Raw genomic sequence first — 16581 nt, forward strand, 5'->3', positions numbered from 1 at the left:
GAGCCACAACTAAGACCCAGTGTGGCCAAAATAAATAAATAATAAATAAATAAGTATTTTTAAAAAAGTATACTGAGAGGTGGGTGATGGGCCTTCTTTTCCAATCCTTCCACCAACCCAGGTCAGAAGGAGGTGGAGAGAAAATAGACCTGATCACAAATATGACCAACAGACCTTGGTTGCATCGAAAACAGACTCTATAATGGAATTCTTGGTTCAGCCAAATGTTCAGCCTCCGCATTTTAGAGGCATTTCTGGTAGTCCGATGTTCTGGATGGGGGGTTGGAGGGTGGGGGAGGGTGCTACAAGGGAATAGGCCTTCTTGCAACTTCAACCTGGACAGATTTAGCCATCTTATCCTGACACCTTAAAAGGCTTTGAAAGGAAAAACTGAGGGCTCGGAAAAGTCCTCTGGCACTTTTCAAGAGCCCTGAATTCCATAGTTGGACTGCCTCACCGAGCACGTTCTAATTTGTAAGGGGTGATAAGTCACTTACTTCACTTTGCCATAGATGGAGGGTTTTGTGCACTAGTAGCCCTCTTTTCTCTTCCTCTTCCAGCGACCCACTCTCCCCATGTGGGAAAATGTAGTTTGTGAAACCAGAGAAATTGAGTTACATAGAAACAACTGTAAAAGTTCCAGAAGTCTTGGGCTTCCCTGGTGGCGCAGTGGTTGAGAGTCCGCCTGCCGATGCAGGGGACATGGGTTCATTCCCCGGGTCTGGGAAGATCCCACATGCCGCGGAGAGGCTGGGCCTGTGAGCCATGGCCGCTGAGCCTGCACGTCCGGAGCCTGTGCTCCGCAACGGGAGAGGCCACAACAGTGAGAGGCCCGCGTACCGCAAAAAAAAAAAAAAAAAAAAAAAGTTCCAGAAGTCTAGACAAACAACAAGACCAGCAACTTCGCTCTTCCAGTGATTATAGTAATTGAGCTTAGGAAGAAACTCCTCCCTTCCTTCCCTCGTCAGGTCCTCCCCTCTGCTGCTCCCATTAGCGTCCTCACTATTTGTGCAAAGGCCAAAGAATCTCTTAAAATGAAATTTCCTTCCTTGTAGGAACCAAAAGTAAACATGTACTTTATTTTATTTTATTTTTTTGGCAGTGCCGCACAGCACATATGGGATCTCAGTTCCCTGACTAGAGTTTGAATCCATGCCCCTGCAGTGGAAGCGTAGAGTTTTAACCAATAGACTGCCAGGGAAGTCCCGTAAACATTTACTCTAAATCCACACCATAACCTGTTTTCCTGAATGACTCTTAGTCTTTAACAATAATTTCAGCCCGTGGGGTTAGAGGTGGGTGATGGAAATTTATCCAGGTGGTTGAGTATAGGAGGTAGTATTACTGCCTACAATGTTAGGAGTCGACTAAAGGGACTCAGTCTCAAGGCCCTCTCTCCCGTCTTTCACTCCCACCTACAAACCAGAATCATAGGATTTAAGAATTGCAAGAAGTCTTTACAGATTCTGTAACACACCTCTTCATCATACAGATGAAGAAGTTGAGGCTCACAGTCCTTATCACAGTGACTGGTACCCAGTAGGTATTCAGTAACCATTAGCCTTTTTTGTTTCTGGCCTAAGTTCTTCAAAATGACAAGTCCATACTAAGGGTATAAGGTTCCCAATTTAAAAACTGTTATCTTTACACTCTATCACACTAAGTTATGTGGTTCTATTGGGTTTACTAAAAGTCATTATAGCCATAAATTTAGTTTATAACTGCTTCATTGAGATACAATTCCCATAGCATATAATTCAACTATTTAAAGTGTACAATTTGATGACTTTTAGTATATTCAGAGTTGTTTATCTATCACCATAATCAATTTTAGAACCTTTTTATTAGCCCCAAAAGAAACCCATGCCCATTAGCATTCACTCTTATTTTCCCTTGTTCCTCCAGCCAACCCTAGGCAATGATTGATCTTTCATATGTGGTCCTTTGTGACTGGCTTCTTTTACTCAGTATATTTTCCAGGTTCATCCATGTTGTAGTATGTACTACATTTCTTTTCATTGCTGAATAATAAATATTCCTTTATATGCATACACCGTATTTTATTTAAGAGTTGATGGATATTTGGCAGAATTTTATTTTAAACAAATGTGATCACTTAGCTAGCAGAAGCCTAAAATCAATATAAATATGTATCTCATATATTTCTATCTTGAATTTATACCTAAAGAAGCATACTTACTATGAAGACTTTATTATAATCTCAGACCTGAAAGTCAACAGACATTTTTTCTCTAAACTTTCTGATGTGTATGAGAATACTGTGGAAAGAAAAAGTAAAGCCTTGGCCTAAGTCTTCCTGCTCCTCTGACTCCTAGGAAAATAGAGGTACATACATAGGTAGATTGCCCAAGTAAGCGCCCTCAGGAAGAGAAAAAAGAAGAGAAGAGAAAAGAAAAGAAAGATTCAGAGTAAGACTCTTCTGGTTTTCAAATGTGAGATTTAGAAAAGAAGGGGCATTTGGGGCACATACCTAACCAGCTGATAGGCGGAAGTAAGATCCAGACATATACACAAACAATATAAAGGTGACTGTAGGGTGAGGATGAGAAAGGGGGACAGTACAGGCCACAAATTCAATCATGTCTGACCTCGTAAGGCTTAGTATTTTCATTTTTGTCTTTTTATACCTTGGCCCTTGCCCAACCTCCATAATGCTTTTGTGGGTCTCCATGGTATTTATGATCCTGGGAGGTAGCTGATTCCTGCAGTGAACCTTCTTTATCCAAATCTTGCCTTCCTCGGCCCTATTCTTAGAGGAGTTGAGGCCACAGTACTCCTGAGTCACCTACTGCAGAGATAAGGGGCTTTTGGGAGTGTCTTCTGCCCCATTTGCAGAGGCTATGATGCCAAAAGCACAGCTTCTCTATACATCGGTGCTGAATCAAATCTCGGAGACAGAGTTTTGGGTGAAGTAGAAAAGGATAGTTTTATTACTTTGCCAGGCAAAGGGGGACACAATGGGCTCCTGCCTGGAAAAACTGTGTCCTAACTTAGAGACAATAGTGAGAAGTTTTATAGTAATGTTTCAAAGAGGGCGTGATCAGCTCGTGGACATTCTTCTGATGGGTTGGTGGTGAGGTAAGTAGGAATCAGCATCATCAACCTTCAGGTTCCAACTGGTTTGGGGTCTAAATGCTTGTGGGCAAAACAGCTCAAAGATATTGTTGTGTGTATCCCTTGATGGGTAACCAGGACCTTGCCCCAGGGCTCCACTACTGTTTCTCTCTTGTATTGATGAATCCCCTCCTTTTCCTAATTAACAGCTGCTTGAAACTACCCATTGGAACTCAGGGAAGATCTTGGAGGCTAAATGAAGCCTGTTTCCTGTAATCAAAGAAATGGGGGACACAGAAAGAGTTTTGTGCCCAGGAGCCCCAGAGGGCCCCCCTCGGTATCAGCTAGAAGAGAGCACCAGGAAGTGATCCTTCGCCTGAGGTTTGGGTGTTGTCATTCCCCACACGTGATTCTCTCGCAGGCGGCTGAGACCTCACGTACTATCGGACTTAATCACCCCAGTGACTCCACCTCTTTCCTCCTTAGTCCCCAACCCATCAGCCTGCCCTGCTTCAAGATTAGAGGAAAGGAGGGTGGCTGGAGCCAGGAAATGCCACTCTCCCAAGTTGGCCAGAGGAAGCAGAGAAACCCGTGTTTGCCAAAGCACAGGATGTGGCGTTCGTTTTACCCTTCTACAGAATGCTTTGCACGGCCTCTGTTTAAGGCTATCCATACTGTCTTTAACCCCAAAATAATTCTATCCTATTCAAGACCACCTTATCACTGAGGCAAACCTTGTCCCAGTTAAGGTTGCTTTCCCTTCCCATCTGTTTCCCGCTCCTCTGAGTACGGAATTCTCAATCACAATTGGTTTGAGTCCCTGATCAGCCTCCTTCCCGTTCTCGCTGCGTGACCTTGAGTGAACCATAACTTCTCCGGGCCTAGTTTCCTTGTCCATGAAACGAAGGCCAAACGTCTACCGCACCAAACATCCTTGTGGTGAGGAACAAATGTGAAAGCCCTTTGTGAGCTGTAAAAAGTAATAAAATTTTGGCTATTCTGGACTGCTAGTCACTCTTCCAGAACCCCTCCCTTTCCACTGGGGTTCGCCAGGGGCGGGCACTTCTCACCACCCGCCTCTCGCAGTCTTTCCTATTGGCTTACGCAACGACGTCGCGGCGCCGAGTGTTGACGCCACGCCGCCTCCGCCGGCGAAGGGTGACGCATTGGTCCCGCCCCCGGCCGCGCCTGGCCTCCCGCGGGGCCCCGCCCTACGGGCCGACGCGGCGCGGATCCCGCCCCACGGGTGACGTGTGGCGCGCGCGGCTTAGCCGCCCCGGCAGTTGGTGCAGCGGCGGTAGGGCTGAGTCCGCTCGCTTCACCCCTCCCCTCCTCCGTCCCGGGCCCCCACCCAGCCGGGCCCAGCCGCAGCCCCAGCCCCAGCGGCCCGTCCCGTGCGGGCCCTTGTCGTCCCCTCAGCCGGCGACGCCCCGGGCCGGCCGCCCGCCACCATGGAGCTGGAGGACGGTGTGGTGTACCAGGAGGAGCCCGGCGGCTCCGGGGCCGTGATGTCGGAGCGGGTGTCCGGCCTGGCTGGCTCCATCTACCGCGAGTTCGAGCGGCTCATCGGGCGCTACGACGAGGAGGTGGTCAAGGAGCTGATGCCACTGGTGGTGGCCGTGCTGGAGAACCTGGACTCGGTGTTCGCGCAGGACCAGGAGCACCAGGTGGAGCTGGAGCTGCTGCGGGACGACAACGAGCAGCTCATCACCCAGTACGAGCGAGAGAAGGCGCTGCGCAAGCACGCCGAGGAGGTGAGGGCCGGCCCGGCTGGGAGTGCGAGGGCCCGGCCCGAGGGCGGGCCGGGGGCCGGGGGTCGCGGTCCGTCTCAGAATGGGAGACGCGCCGGCCTCCTGGAGGCAGGCCTGAGGCCGAGGCCAGCCGGACCGAGCCCGGCGGCCGCGAGGTCCCGGCACCCCCAGCCGGCGTTGGACGCCCAGGCAGGCTAGTGAGTGTCCAGGAGAAGAAAGTGAGATGGGGGAAGCAAGGCCCGGGGAGGAAGCCACAGCCTGGCCTGAGGACACCTGAGATTGGCTGAGAGCGGAGATTTTAGGGTGTCTGCTTGCCTCTTGTAGTTTAGGGAAGTTTCCGACCACCGTGGGATAGTCAGATGGCTGTTCAAACTTTTACCACGGGGTGGGGGGGCGCATTTAAACACTACTGCCCTGGATATGGAACTTCCGCTGGTTCCAGCACCTTTCCTGGGGGTTGCTGCTTTGGGAAGTTAGAGATCTCCCTCTTTCGGCCAGTTTCTTGTTGACGTTTTAACCCTATTGAGAAAGAGGTTTTATTTTATGTTTTAAGTGCCTTGGTTGACACTTTGTCAACAGTTAGATGTTGTATAACAATACTCTGTAAATATGGAGAGTATACAATTTTATTTTATTGGTATTCCACATCAAAGCTTTCTTCCTTGTCAGGTGGTAACCTTGGACAGTTCCCTTTAAAAACCCTTTGTTTATTTATAAAGAGGACGGGAACGGGGTGAGGGGAAGGTTGAGGAGGTGTGGGTGACAGTTGGCAAGCCTTTTCAAAGACTACGGTTTACAGGTGCTCTTGGCCAGCTTTTAACTTTAGTGCCTCAGCAGTGTGACCTCGGTGCCCTAACCTTGAGTCTGTGAACCTTTTGCAGCTCTGGAGTGCAAGTGATAGGTCTTTGACTTCTTGAGACAGTGGAGGATTTTAGCTTTCAGGATGTGTGGGCATTATTTCTGTGGAACTTATCTAATACAGGTGAAGTGTCCTATTCATCTTTGTTTCTTGAGCATCTAGCAAACCTGGTTAAATATATGGTGATTGAAGGAAGCTAAATAACTAATTATTGAAGGAACGACATGTTGTATTTCAAAAATACTTGAAAAGTTTTTTTTCTTTTTTAAAATAAATTTATTTATTTTTGGCTGTGTTGGGTGTTTGTTGCTTCACGAGGGCTTTCCCTAGTTGTGGTGAGTGGGGGCTACTCTTCGTTGTGGTGCGCGGGGTTCTCATTGCGGTGGCTTCTTTTGTTGCGGGGCACAGGCTCTAGGTGCGCGGGCTTCAGTAGTTGTGGCACGCAGGCTCAGTAGTTGTGTCTCGCGGACTCTATAGAGTGCAGGCTCACTCGTTGTGGTGCGCAGGCTCACAAGTTGTGGCACACAGGCTTAGTTGCTCTGCGGCATGTGAGATCTTCCCCGACCAGGGCTCGAACCCGTGTCCCCTACATTGGCAGGCGGATTCTTAACCACCACGCCACCAGGGAAGCCCCAATACTTGAAAAGTTTTAAGGACGTGCAGCTCATTTCCTAAGGCTAAGTAGTACCACCATTTAAACTTTTTGTCACTTACACCTTTGTACCAGGTCAAATAGTTCTTTTTCTTTCCTTTCTTTTTAAAAATAAATTTATTTATTTATTTTTGGCTGCGTTGGGTCTTTGTTGCTGCGTGTGCAGGCTTTCTCTAGTTGCAGCGAGTGGGGGCTAGTCTTAGTTGCGGTGCGCGGGCTTATCATTGCGGTGGCTTCTTGCTGCAGAGCAGAGCTCTAGGTGTGCAGGCTTCAGTAGTTGTGGTGCATGGGCTCAGTAGTTGTGGCTTGCGGGCTCTAGAGCACAGGCTCAGTAGTAGTGGCACACGAGCTTATTTGTTCCATGGCATGTGGGATCTTCCTGGACCAGGGATCGGACCCGTGTCCCCTGCGTTGGCAGGTGGATTCTTAACCACTGTGCCACCAGGGAAGTCCCTGTTTGTTTGTTTTTTTTCTTAAGCTTGACTGTATGATGATTTTTAGTTCTGATTTTGTGATCCATTTGTCTCAAAGGAATGCTATTGAATTTGCCAAACAAAATTGACTTTATTTCAAGAGTATTTCCAAGTATATAGGGAAGGAAGGGTTCGAAAAGAGAATCTAAGGATGGAATCAAAATTTCCACTGGTTTGTTAGCTGTTTACGGAACTCTTATGGAACGGAGGTTATGTACTACTACTCCTGAGATGACTTGCCATGTCTTCATGCTCAGACAGGTCCTTGCCATTGTGTGGATGTAAATGGAAAGACTGTGGAATTAACCGAGTATACACACAGGTGAGGAACAGGCCCAGCATGACCTGTTACTGCAGATAAAAGAAATTACTCCTTTCAGCCTTAAACTCCTGTCAGTCCATGTAAACACAGGCAAAATGCCAGGGTCGCACTGCCCAGGAAACCATCTGCCACAGGTTGCAGAATCAAAATAAAACTAAGCTGCTAGACTCTGGATTGTATATTAATTTCTTAAGTAAATGACTTCAAAAAAATAGATTATCCAATGACTTTCTTTGTAATTTATGCTTTTTCAAATATGTATATACATTTTCTATAATGAAACCTTTGGGCAAAGGGCCATGATCTGAGAATACAGAACACTGATGTAATGCTGAATGAGCCAACTTCCAGACCACAAATGTAAAACCATCTTGTTATCAGTTTTCATGTAAGATCATAAATCAAGTTTTACCCAAGTACTCAGAAATTCAGTCTCTCTTAGGCCAATAGGCAAAAATGATTCTGTGTTTAATTTTCTTTGAGTGTTTGTGGCCTTTAATACAAAGACTATTTCCATAAACAGTCTGGTATTACAGCAAAAATGCCTCAGGGTATTTACAGCAAGAATATTTGAAAGTATGGCAATTGACCATCACCAGAGAAAGTTAAGTAAATTCTGAGCACCTTTGTGAAAATTTAGGAGGATATGTAAATAATGAGGATGTTTTAGGAGGTGTGAAGTGCTTTAATCTCTTGCTTGGAGGAATTTTCAACAAGGAATCAGGAAGTTAATCTTTATTATAATGGTACTACTTAATTTGAATACCTTCTGTCTTTTTAGTTGCTTATTTGAATTTGTTGTGTGGAGTTAGCCTGATGGTTTTGAGTCTATAAAAACAATCTGAAGGAGGGCTGATTTTAGATAGATTTGTAACCAGCTTCAAATGCTAATCAAGAAATCTGTCATTTTATAGCTCTCACCATTCTCCCCTTTGGGCTCCCTGCTCCAGCCATGTATATTTTTTCCATTCTTTAACCAAGTCCTGTCTGATGCCTTTGCCCATGCTGTTTCCTTGGCCTAGAGTGCTTTTCCCTCAGAACTTCACCCTGGCTAGCTCCTCACTTCTGGCTCAGCCTAGATTTCACTTCTGTTAGACTTTTCCTGTCTACTCTATCCAGAGTAAGCCTTGGGAATCTATGAACAATTTACCTGTAAATCAGTAATTAAAAAAAAATCTGGCGAGGGAATTCCTTGGCAGTCCAGTGGTTAGGACTCAGTGCTTTCACTGCTGGTTTCACACCACCTGGTTGGGGAACTAATCCCACAAGCTGAGTGGTGCAGACACACACACACAAAAAAAAATCTGGGGAAAGATGTTATTCTTGGGGAAGAATATATTAGTGTTTTTTTATGTTTTTGTTTGTGTAAATTCTGATTCTTTTAAAATAGACATGATTTGAATAAATAAAAAAAGAATTTACAATGTCATGTTAGTTTCAGATGTACAGCAAAGTGATTCAGTTATGCATAGGGAATTTAGTTTCAAAGCGAGAGTTTATTTAGCATGGTTGGGTAGAGGGAGATGGCACATAAACATGAAGGTGTGCCCTCTCCATCCTCCGTGCGTGGTAGAAGCATATATGACGAGAGAATATCTTCTCTGGGAAGAAGATGTTGTGATTATCTGATTTTATGACTGCTTTTCTGTGGCTTTTTGTCTGAAGAAGACTGGGGTGATTAAGTGCAGAGATGAGAGATATTACTGAGAATATTCTAATTAACTTTTCCCCAATGAATCACCACTTAAAGATGTAACAAAATGGATGTTTTATATTAAGACTTTAATCAGGTTGTTTTCTTTGGAAGTCTATGAACATGGGAGTGAGTGATAAGATTTGTGGGCAGGAAAGCAGGCATTGATATTGATTTTTTAAAATTGATGTTATAGTTCTCACTGATTCATAAAAATATTTTAATCAAAAGTTAAGGAAATTAATTTTGATTTGTTTGCAAAACAATTTACCATGAAAGTTCACTTCTTTAATAAACACTTAAAAAGGAATATTTGAAGTCTTCTCAATTTAGTTTTATGATTTTTTTTTTATCAAGACAGGAGTGAAGAGTAATTTTGAATACTTCAGCTTATATTTGTTGATGGTGGCTATTGAGGACTTAGGATGCAAAAAGTGGAAATTCCCTATTTGCTTCAACATTAAGTTTATTTTGTGTCTTTAGCACAGTTGTTATTTAAATTGGTAATTATGATGTTTATTCAGATTTTTAGCCTTAATTCTATTACTCTAGTGTCAAAGGAAATTTAATTCGCTATTAAGTAGATTATGGGGATTCCCTGGTGGTCCAGTGGTTACAAGTCTGAGCTGCCACTTCAGGGGTCATGGGTTCCATCCCTGTTCAGGAAACTAAGTGGAGCAGTAGGGGAAAAGAAGTTTGTTTATATGCACAGATGATCTGTTAGTAGGTCCATTAGTTGTTAACATTTGACATGAAGTTTTCAAACACTTTTAAAAAGTGAAGTCTCTCTGTGGCACCTGTTCAGTGTTTGTTTGTTTTTTTTTTTAACATTTATTTAGGCCGTGACGGGTCTTTGTCGCGGCACATGGGATACTCATTGCGGCTTGTGGGATCTTTAGTTGCAGCATGCAGGATCTTTTTTTAGTTGCGGCATGCAGGCTCATAGTTGCAGCATGCATGTGGGGTCTAGTTTCCTGACCAGGGATTGAACCGTGGCCCCCTTCATTGGGAGCGTGGAGTCTTACCCACTGGACCCCAGGGAAGTCCCAGCATTTGTTTTAAATAGGCTAACTTGATTTTTTCTTTTGTGAAAATTTCACTTTATATATTTGCCACCATATTATTTTCCTTGAAACCAGTATCTTGTGGTATCTTCAGGGAATTAAAGATTTTTGGTCCAAAGATTGACTGAGGTGCTGACTTCATTTCTCTCTTGGTTCAGTTAGAGCAAGGGTCAGCAGCTTTTCAGAATGTTATGTTACCTCTTAATTTCTAAGTTTTAGAATGCTCAAAATACACTTTAGTGCTTCATTGATCTCTGTATGCCCAAATTATTTTGTATATAAAATGAGTACATTTTAAAACACATATTTTCATATTTTAAAAAATACCATTGTTTTTTCTTGCAGAACTATTTGAAATAAGCTTCACACTGCCCCTAGTCAGAGTAGATATGTCCTTGCGTCTAGTCAATCCCTACTTCCAGGCACTTTCTGAAATGAACAGTATATTTGTTCTCTAGGGGAATGTGTGTACATTGGTGTGGGGGGGTGTTACCTTGTGAAATGGTAATCAGTTAGTTAACCATTGTTTAGCTATTAAGACAGATCTTACCCTTTACCTTTAGAGATTTCTGAATTTAAGTATCTAACTGAGATACATTATGTGTTCTTGGGATGGTGACATTCATATTTTACTTATTTAAAATCACAAAAGAGACTATCAGAATGGGTAAGGTACCAAGATGGATTAGTAGAGTAAGAACTACTTACTAGATTACTGTGGTATAAGCCATAGGTCACTGATCCAATTCGGTGCCTATGTTTGGTACGTAAGTTTCTTGGACTCCTTAGCTTACCTTTAACTATACACTGCATACTTAAATTACATGGAACCTTTTGGTTCCCAGGAGAGCTAGTATTAGACTGTAGCCAAATACCTGTTCTTTTGTTCCCTTGACCAAGGGTTGAGTTATTTTAAAAACACCTTTTTTTTTTTTTTTTGCCCTGCTCAGCACTCATAATGAATATAGATGTTACCTAAGTAAATTACTAGGTTGAGATAAGAAATATCAGCATAGACCCAGTTTAAAAATGTATGCAATGTATTTATTCAAAAAGCTGACATTTAGGGCTTCCCTGGTGGCGCAGTGGTTGAGAGTCCGCCTGCCGATGCAGGGGACACAGGTTCATGCCCCGGTCCGGGAAGATCCCACATGCCACGGAGCGGCTGGGCCCGTGAGCCATGGCCACTGAGCCTGCGCGTCCGGAGCCTGTGCTCCGCAACGGGAGAGGCCACAAACAACAGTGAGAGGCCCGCGTACCGCAAAAAAAAAAAAAAAAAAAAAAAAAAAGCTGACATTTAGAAATATATGTGTGTAGGGCTTCCCTGGTGGTGCAGTGGTTAAGAATCCGACTGTCAGTGCAGGGGACACGGGTTCGATCCCTGGTCCGGGGAGATCCCACATGCTGTGGAACAACTAAGCCTGTGTGCCACAACTGCTGAGCATGTGCTCTAGAGCCCACGAGCCACAACTACTGAGCCCACGTGCCACAACGACTGAAGCCTGCACGCCTAGAGCTGGCATGCTGCAACAAGGGAAGCCACCACAATGAGAAGCCTGTGCACTGCAACGAAGAGTAGCCCCTGCTCGCTGCAACTAGAGAAAGTCCGCACACAGCAATGAAGACCCAATGCAACCATAACTAAATAAATTTATATATATATAAAAAAATATGTGTGTAAATTCTATACATTTTGAAGTTTTGGCCAGTGATATTTTGTTATTAGCTTCAATACAAGTCTGTGGAATTCACTTAAGGATTCTGGTGTCTACATACAGCCTGAAAATGAGGGGATGGAAAAAGATATTCCATGCAAATGGAAATTAAAAGAAAGCTGGAGTAGGAATATTCATATCAGACAAAACAGACTTCACAATAAAGAATGTTGGGGCTTCCCGGGTGGCGCAGTGGTTGAGAGTCCGCCTGCCGATGCAGGGGATACGTGTTCGTGCCCTGGTCCGGGAAGATCCCACATGTCATGGAGCGGCTAGGCCCGTGAGCCATGGCCGCTGAGCCTGCGCGTCCGGAGCCTGTGCTCCGCAATGGGAGAGGCCACAACAGTGAGAGGCCCGCGTACCGCAAAAAAAAAAAAAAAGAAAGAAAAAAAAAGAATGTTACAAGAAACATAGAAGGACACTTTGTAATAATCAAAGGATCAATCCAAGAATAAGATATAACAATTGTAAATATATATGCACCCAACATAGGAGCACCTCAGTATATAAGGCAAATGCTAACAGCAATAAAAGGAGAAATTGACAGAAACACAGTAATAGGGGGGACTTTAATACCCCATTCTCATCAATGGACAGATCATCTAGACAGAAAATCAAGAAGGAAACACAGGCCTTAAATGACACATTAGACCAGATGGACTTAGCAGCCAAATACACTTTCTCCTCAAGTGCATACACAATGTTCTCCAGGATAGATCACATCTGGGGCCACAAATCAAGCCTCGGTAAATTTAAGAAAATTGAAATTATATCAAGCATCTTTTCTGACCACACGCTATGAGATTAGAAGTCAATTACAGGAGGGACTTCCCTGGTGGTCCAGTGGTTAAGAGTCTGCATTTCCAATGCAGGGGGCACGGGTTCCATCCCTGGTCGGGGAAACTAAGATCCCACATGCCGCATGACATGGCCAAAAGAAAAGAAGAAAAGAAAATCAATTACAGGAAAAAAACTGTTAAAAACACAAACACATGGAGGCTAAGCAATATGTTACTAAGCAACCAGTGGATCACTGAAGAAATCAAAGAGAAAATAAGAAAAAAATACCTACAGACAAATGAAAATGAAAACATGATGGTCCAAAACCTCTGGGACACAGCAAAAGGAGTTCTAAGAGGGAAGTTGATAGCAGTACAATCTTACCTGAGGAAACAAGAAAAATCTCAAATAAACAACCTAACCTTACACCTAAAGCAACTAGAGAAAGAGGAACAAACAAAACCCAAATTTAGTAGAAGAAGATAAATCGTAAAGATTAGAACAGAAATAAATGAAATAGAGACAAAGAAAACAATAGCAAAGGTCAATGAAACTAAAAGCTGGTTCTTTGAGAAGATAAACAAAATTGGTAAACCTTTAGCCAGACTCATCACGAAAAAAAGGGGACAGGGCTCAAATCAATAAAATTAGAAATGAAAAAGGAGCAGTTAAAACTGACACAAAGGAAATACAAGGCATCATAAGAGACTACAACAAGCAACTATCATGCCAATAAAATGGAAAACCGAGAAGAAATGGACAAATTCTTAGAAAAGCACAACCTTCCAAGACTGAACTTGGAAGAAATAGAAAATGTCAAAGACCATGCGTAAGTACTGAAATTGAAACAGTGGTTAAAAGACTTCCAACAAACAAAAGTCCAGGACCAGATGGCTTCACAGGGGAATTCTAGCAATCATTTAGGGAAGAGTTAACACCTACCCTTCTGAAACTCTTCCAGAAAATTGCAGAGGAAGGAATACTCCCAAGCTCATTCTATGAGGCCACCATCAGCCTGATACCAAAACCATAGAAGATATCACACACACAAAAAAATTACAGGCCAATATCACTGATGAACATAGATGCAGAAGTCCTCAACAAAATACTAGCAAAGCAAAATTCAACAATACATTAAAAGGATCATCCACCATGATCAAGTGAGATTGATGCCAAGGATGCAAGGATTCTTCAGTATCCACAAATCAATCAGTGTGATATACCAGATTAACAAAGTGAAGAATAAAAAGCATATGATCATCTTAATTGATGCAGAAAAAGCTTTTGATAAAACCCAACACCCATGATAAAAGCTCTCCAGAAAGTGGGAATAGAGGGAACTTACTTCAACATAATAAAGGCTGTATATGACAGACCCACAGCTAACATCATTCTGCACTGTGAAAAGCTGAAATCATTCCCTCTAAGATTGGGAAACAATCCTATTTACCATCACATCAAAAAGAATGACAGGTTTTGGTAACTACAGATGTGATGGGAATAGGGAAAAATAAAGTATGGATAAAAATGGGTCCAGGCATCGGGAAGCTATGGTTTCTCAAGTAGCTGCTTTAGTCATTAAAACCTAAATGTCCATTCTCTTAATCACACGTCTGAATTTCTAAAGTAGCAGTATTTTGATTCATCCCTCTTGTTAAGTGTGCTGATAGGATCGTCCCTTCAAAACCACAGACCCAAGGGCCAGGTTTTGGGCAGGGAGGCTCTTGCCTACCAGACCTGTGGAGACATCCCACTGCCCCCTCCACTGCCTTGCAGGGTAGGGTTTAGTAACATCAGACTAGACATCAGGACAGTAAATCCCAGGGGTAGTATGGTGATAACTCAGTTGGTTTACATTTCTAATAGAAGCCCATGTAATCTAAAATAAAACTGCCTATATCAAGTAAAAAAAAAAAAAGAATATAATTCCTAGGAATAACCCTACCTAAGGAGACAAAAGACCTCTACTCTGAAAACTATAAGGCACTGATGAAAGAAATCAGAGATGACACAAAGAGATGGAAGGATATACTGTGTTCTTGGGTTGGAAGAATCAGTATTGTCAAAAGGACTTTATTTCCCAAGGCAATCTGCAGATTCACTGCAATCCCTATCAAATTACCAATGGCATATTTCACAGAACTAGAACAAAAAATTCTAAAATTTATATGAAAACAAAAAAGACCCTGAATAGCCAAAGCAATTCTGAGAAAGAAAAGTGGAGCTGGAGGAATCAGGGTCCCTGACTTCAGACTGTACTACAAAGCTACAGTAATCAAAGCAGTATGGTACTGGCACAAAAACAGAAAAATAAATCAATGGAACAGGATAGAAAGCCTAGAAATAAACACATGCACCTATGGTCAATTAACCTATGACAAAGGAGGCAAGGATATACAATAGAGAAAAGGCAGTCTCTTCAATAAATGATGCTGGGAAAACTAGACGGCTACATGTAAAAATATGAAATTAGAACACTCTCTAACACCATACACAAAAATAAACTTGAAATGGATCAAAGATCTAAATGTAAGGCTGGACAGTATAAAACTCTTAGAGGAAAACATAAGCAGAACACTCTTTGACGTAAATCACAGCAATATCTTTTTTGATCCACCTCCTTGAGTAATGAAAATAAAAACAAAAATAAACAAATGGGACCTAATTAAACTTAAAAGCTTCTGCGCAGCAAAAGAAGCCATAAACAAAACGAAAAGGCAACCCACAGAATGGGAGAAAATACTTGCAAACAAAGTGACCGACAAGGGTTACTACGACACAGTCAAGAAATACAGATCTAAATAGACAGTTCTCCAAAGAAGATGTACAGATGGCCAAAAAACACATGAAAAAATAGTCAACATTACTAATTATCAGAGAAGTGCAAATCAAAACTACAATGAGGTAACACCTCACAGCAGTCAGAATGGCCTTCATCAAAAATCGACAAACAATAAATGCTGGAGAGGGTGTGGAGAGCAGGGTACCCTCCTACACTGTTGGTGGGAATATAAATTGGTACAACCACAATGGAGAACGGTGTGGAGGTTCCTTAAAAAACTAAAATAAAACTGCCATATGATCTAGCAATCCCACTCCTGGGCATATATCTGGAGAAGACCATAATCTGAAAGGATACATGCACCCCCACATTCATTGCAGCACTGTTTACAATAGCCAAGACGTGGAAGCAACCTAAATGTACATCAACAAAGGGCTGGGCAGAGAATATATGGTACATATATTCAGTGGAATATTAGCCTAAAAAAAGAACGAAATAATGCCATTTGCAGCAACATGGATGGATCTAGAGATTATCATACTAAGTGAAGTAAGTCAGACAAAGACAAATATATGATATTGCTTAAATGTGGAATCTAAAAGATGGTATAAATGAACTTATGTACAAAACAGAAATAGAGTCACAGATGTAGAAAACAAACTTATGGTTACCTGGGGGGGAAATGGGGAGAGTGATAAATTGGGAATTTGGGATTGGCGTATACACACTACTATATATAAAATAGATAACTAATAAGGACTTACTGTATAGCACAGGAAATTCTCTCTAATGACCTATATGAGAAAAGAATCTAAAAAAGAGTGGATATATGTATAAGTACAACTGATTCACTTTGCTGTACAGCAGAAACTAGCACAACATTTTCAATCAACTGTACTCCAATAAAAATTAAAAGAAAAAATAATAAACAGTACATTTCAAGGGGAAAAAGAGAATTTTCATGTCTAGTAGTTTGGCATAGTTCTGCTGAAAACGTTTGAACTGAGCCATGGGAATTTACATGTTAATACAATAGAGAAGTTTCTAAGTTGAGGATTTAGAATTATTATTGGGAACTTTAAAAATACCATTTTTATTTTTTAAGAGGAAGGTGGTGAATTAACATTTTTGAGTACCTGCTCTGTATCATGTACTCTGCTACATACTTTATTTTATTTTATTTTATTTTATTATTTTTTTTTGCAGTACGCAGGCCTCTCACTGTTGTGGCCTCTCCCATTGTGGAGCACAGGCTCCAGACTCGCAGGCTCAGCGGCCATGGCTCACGGGCCCATCCACTCCGTGGCATGTGGGATCTTCCTGGACCGGGGCACGAACCCATGTCCCCTGCATCAGCAGGCGGACTCTCAACCATTGCGCCACCAGGGAAGCCCCATACTTTATTTTATTACTAT

At 42.6% G+C, this 16581-nt stretch overlaps 1 protein-coding gene across 2 annotated transcripts in view; it reads left to right on the forward strand.

The window, feature by feature from the left end:
• Positions 1–4330: 4330 nt before the first annotated feature.
• SPAG9 (sperm associated antigen 9) overlaps positions 4331–16581 on the forward strand; it is a 136439-nt gene continuing 124188 nt past the window's right edge. For both annotated transcript variants that reach the window (XM_060082898.1, XM_060082899.1), the window contains exon 1: positions 4331–4829. In XM_060082898.1, the coding sequence (XP_059938881.1) occupies positions 4527–4829 (303 nt within the window). In that variant the 5' untranslated portion in view covers positions 4331–4526. The remainder of the gene's footprint in view (positions 4830–16581) is intronic.

The sequence above is a fragment of the Mesoplodon densirostris genome, chromosome 18 (genome assembly GCF_025265405.1).
Source record: "Mesoplodon densirostris isolate mMesDen1 chromosome 18, mMesDen1 primary haplotype, whole genome shotgun sequence".
Classification (NCBI taxonomy): domain Eukaryota; kingdom Metazoa; phylum Chordata; class Mammalia; order Artiodactyla; family Ziphiidae; genus Mesoplodon; species Mesoplodon densirostris.